The 2,948-nt window shown below is 38.3% G+C and overlaps 2 protein-coding genes across 2 annotated transcripts in view; both read left to right on the top strand.

Annotated features, from left to right (window-relative positions):
* The first annotated feature begins 466 nt into the window (after window positions 1–466).
* Window positions 467–2,948, top strand: part of LOC103521199 (uncharacterized protein K02A2.6-like) — a 5,866-nt gene continuing 3,384 nt past the window's right edge. The window contains exon 1 of the mRNA XM_008486306.2: window positions 467–1,468. Within this exon, the coding sequence (XP_008484528.1) occupies window positions 490–1,431 (942 nt within the window). The 5' untranslated portion in view covers window positions 467–489 and the 3' untranslated portion in view covers window positions 1,432–1,468. The remainder of the gene's footprint in view (window positions 1,469–2,948) is intronic.
* The window catches only part of LOC108253916 (uncharacterized protein K02A2.6-like), a 7,913-nt gene continuing 6,447 nt past the window's right edge, over window positions 1,483–2,948 (top strand). The window contains exon 1 of the mRNA XM_017448743.2: window positions 1,483–1,762. Coding sequence (XP_017304232.1) covers window positions 1,714–1,762 — 49 coding nt within the window. The 5' untranslated portion in view covers window positions 1,483–1,713. The remainder of the gene's footprint in view (window positions 1,763–2,948) is intronic.

Below are 2,948 nucleotides of genomic sequence, written 5' to 3'. Positions count from 1 at the left end.
ATTTTGAAAATTTGGACCGATTGCAATACTTTCATTACTAGTATAGCTCCGCTATACTGTAGTAATAGAAAGTAACAAGCAGGGTCCGTCCCTCCGGGAATTTTTTTAGTGATTAGAGAAAATCAGTACCTATGTATCTACCTAATTTGTTTAATATTCAGTTTATTATTATTTTTGATTTGATTTTTCGATTTTACTTTCATGTAATGATTTAAAATCAAGACTAGAGCCCGTTCTCCCTTTATTCCCAATATAAGGTTTAAGTCACCCATCCATGTATTGGCCTTGCTAGAAGAACTAGCTAAGAACTGTTCTGATTGTAACCAAGTGGCAAATAATCCTGTCAAAGTACCTACCCACCCCTGGGAACCTCCTGCTTTTCCTTTTGATAGAATTCATGTCGACTTTGCCGGTCCATTCTACAATTATCATTTTCTCATTGTAGTAGATGCTTTTACTAAATGGCCGGAAATTTTCAAAGTCAAAAATATGACATCTGACACTACCATTAAACTACTGAGGTGTACGTTTGCTCGTTTCGGTATTCCTACTACTCTAGTGTCCGACAATGCTACTACTTTCACGTCTGACAGTTTCAAAAAGTTCCTTAAAAAGAATAATGTCATTCACAAAACAATCGCCCCTTATCATCCTGCGACTAACGGACAGGCCGAGCGTTATGTGCAAATTTTAAAAAATGCTCTGATCGCAATGAAAAATGAGGGCGACATTGATGTGCAATTAGCAAGACTTCTGCTTCAATATAGGAAGACACCTCAGACTAGTACTAACGTATCTCCATCGGTTCTTATGTTTGGTAGAGAAATTCGGTCCAAATTAGACATGATCAAACCTAATATTTATGCAAAGGTGGATAAGGCTGGTTCTAATTCTAAACCAGTGGGTACACCTAGGGAAATTGCTTTAAATAAAAGAGTAGCTGTGAGGAACTATACTTCCAAGAATAAATGGGAGTTCGGAACTGTTATGAGGAAACTGGGAAAACTACATTATGAGGTCAAGTTAGATGATGGGCGCGTTTGGAAACGTCATATTGATCAAATTAGAGAGGTAGGAGATAATACGGCACGGGAACAAAATCATAATTATCCTGTTATTCCTGTCTCTCCTGCACCAGACACTTTACCTCATCATTATGACGTAACCTTACCAGGACCTAGTCACTTACCAAGTACACCAGGACCTAGTCACTCATCTAGCCCAACACATTCTACTGACTCAACATTCGAGCCAACTGATACCACTCTAAACTCGAGTGTATTTTCCGACCCTAGTCCTACTCCTACTTCTGAAGTTAGGCCGACCTCAGCTGACTCTCAAACTCAGGATCCAGTACCTATCCCGGAACCTCGGAGGTCCACTAGAGATAGAAGACCACCTAATTGGTTCTCTGCTAGTGATTGGTGGTGACTTATCTTCGACCAGGGGAAGTGTTATGAGTGTTTACTTTCGATTAATTAGAATTGGTAATAATTAATTACTCCCCTGATAACAAGTCGTATCCTGGCAACCGGAAATCAACATCTTCAATTTTCCATCATCCTATTTCTCTCCATAAAATTTGTAATCTCTTCTTCCAAATAAAAGACAATTCATATGTTCACTTTGAATAAACTCCATATGTGTATAATTACAATAGTGGCGACGAGGATGGGATCTCGTTGGTAAAGCTCAAGATATCCCTTGGAAATTATGTCCTCAGCTGAAGACCGAAATCAGACAGCACAAATGTCAATGCAAGGTACTGTGTTTACTATCTATCTTAAAATACTCCCCGTGTAATGAGGGATCATTAAAAAGTGTCCAAAAATTGAACTTTTTTTAAAAAAAATTTCCAAGTCCAAAATCGACCGCCTACGGCGGCCAATTTTCGACCAAAAATTTCCTATCTTAAAATACTCCCCGTGTGATAAGGAGTCATATAAAGTATGACAGTCGCGTCCTTGGACCATATCGGGATAGCATACCAAATTTCATTTCTCTACTACAAACCGTTCTTGAGATATTTTGTTCACAACCTTTTCAACATTTTCCACGAAATGAGGGTTAAGTAACAATTACTTTGGTTGATATCTGGATGAGTGACTGTCCGATTTTTACCAAATTGTTACAGTCGCGTCCTTGGACCATACCGGGATAGCAACCGTTCTTGAGATATTTTGTATACCACCTTTTCCCATTTTCCCATTTAAACCTGTGGTACACACATACATACGTACGTACATACATACATACATACATACAGACCATGGGCTAAAAATCACTTTTTTGACTACGTACGTACGTTACGTACGTACGTACGTTACGTACAGACCATGGGCTAAAAATCACTTTTTTGACATCAGGGGATCCCAAAACGGATATTTCCAACCATTTCCCGATTTTGAAAATTTGGACCGATTGCAATACTTTCATTACTAGTATAGCTTAGCTCCGCTATATTGTAGTAATAGAAAGTAAGAAAATCCTACCTACCTAAAATCAAGCAGGGTCCGTCCCTCCCCGGAATTTTTCAGCCCTTAGTGATTAGAGAAAATCAGTACCTATGTACCTACCTACTTTGTTTAATATTCAATTTACCCTCCGGGAATTATTTAGCCCGTAGTTTATTCGATCAGTACCTATGTACCTACCTAATTTGTTTAATATTCAGTGTAAATTATTCTTGATTTGATTTTTTGATTTTACTTTCATGTAATGATTTAAAATCAAGACTAGAGCCCGTTCTCCCTTTATCCATAATATATACAGCCCCTTGTGTAACTGACTGACTGACTGACTCACTCACTCACTCACTCATACTAATTCTAACCCACTTCTAGATGAGCTGGGAAGATGCGGTTTTCATTTTTTTTTTCCTTATTTTTTGTAGGTACCGGGAAAAATCGGAAAATCCCGAAATTCCAAACCGTTCCCGAGATATTGAC

This window comes from Diaphorina citri, unplaced genomic scaffold (assembly GCF_000475195.1).
Source record: "Diaphorina citri unplaced genomic scaffold, Diaci psyllid genome assembly version 1.1 scaffold4713, whole genome shotgun sequence".
NCBI lineage: Eukaryota > Metazoa > Arthropoda > Insecta > Hemiptera > Psyllidae > Diaphorina > Diaphorina citri.
This window is presented reverse-complemented; position numbering and strand designations above follow the sequence as displayed.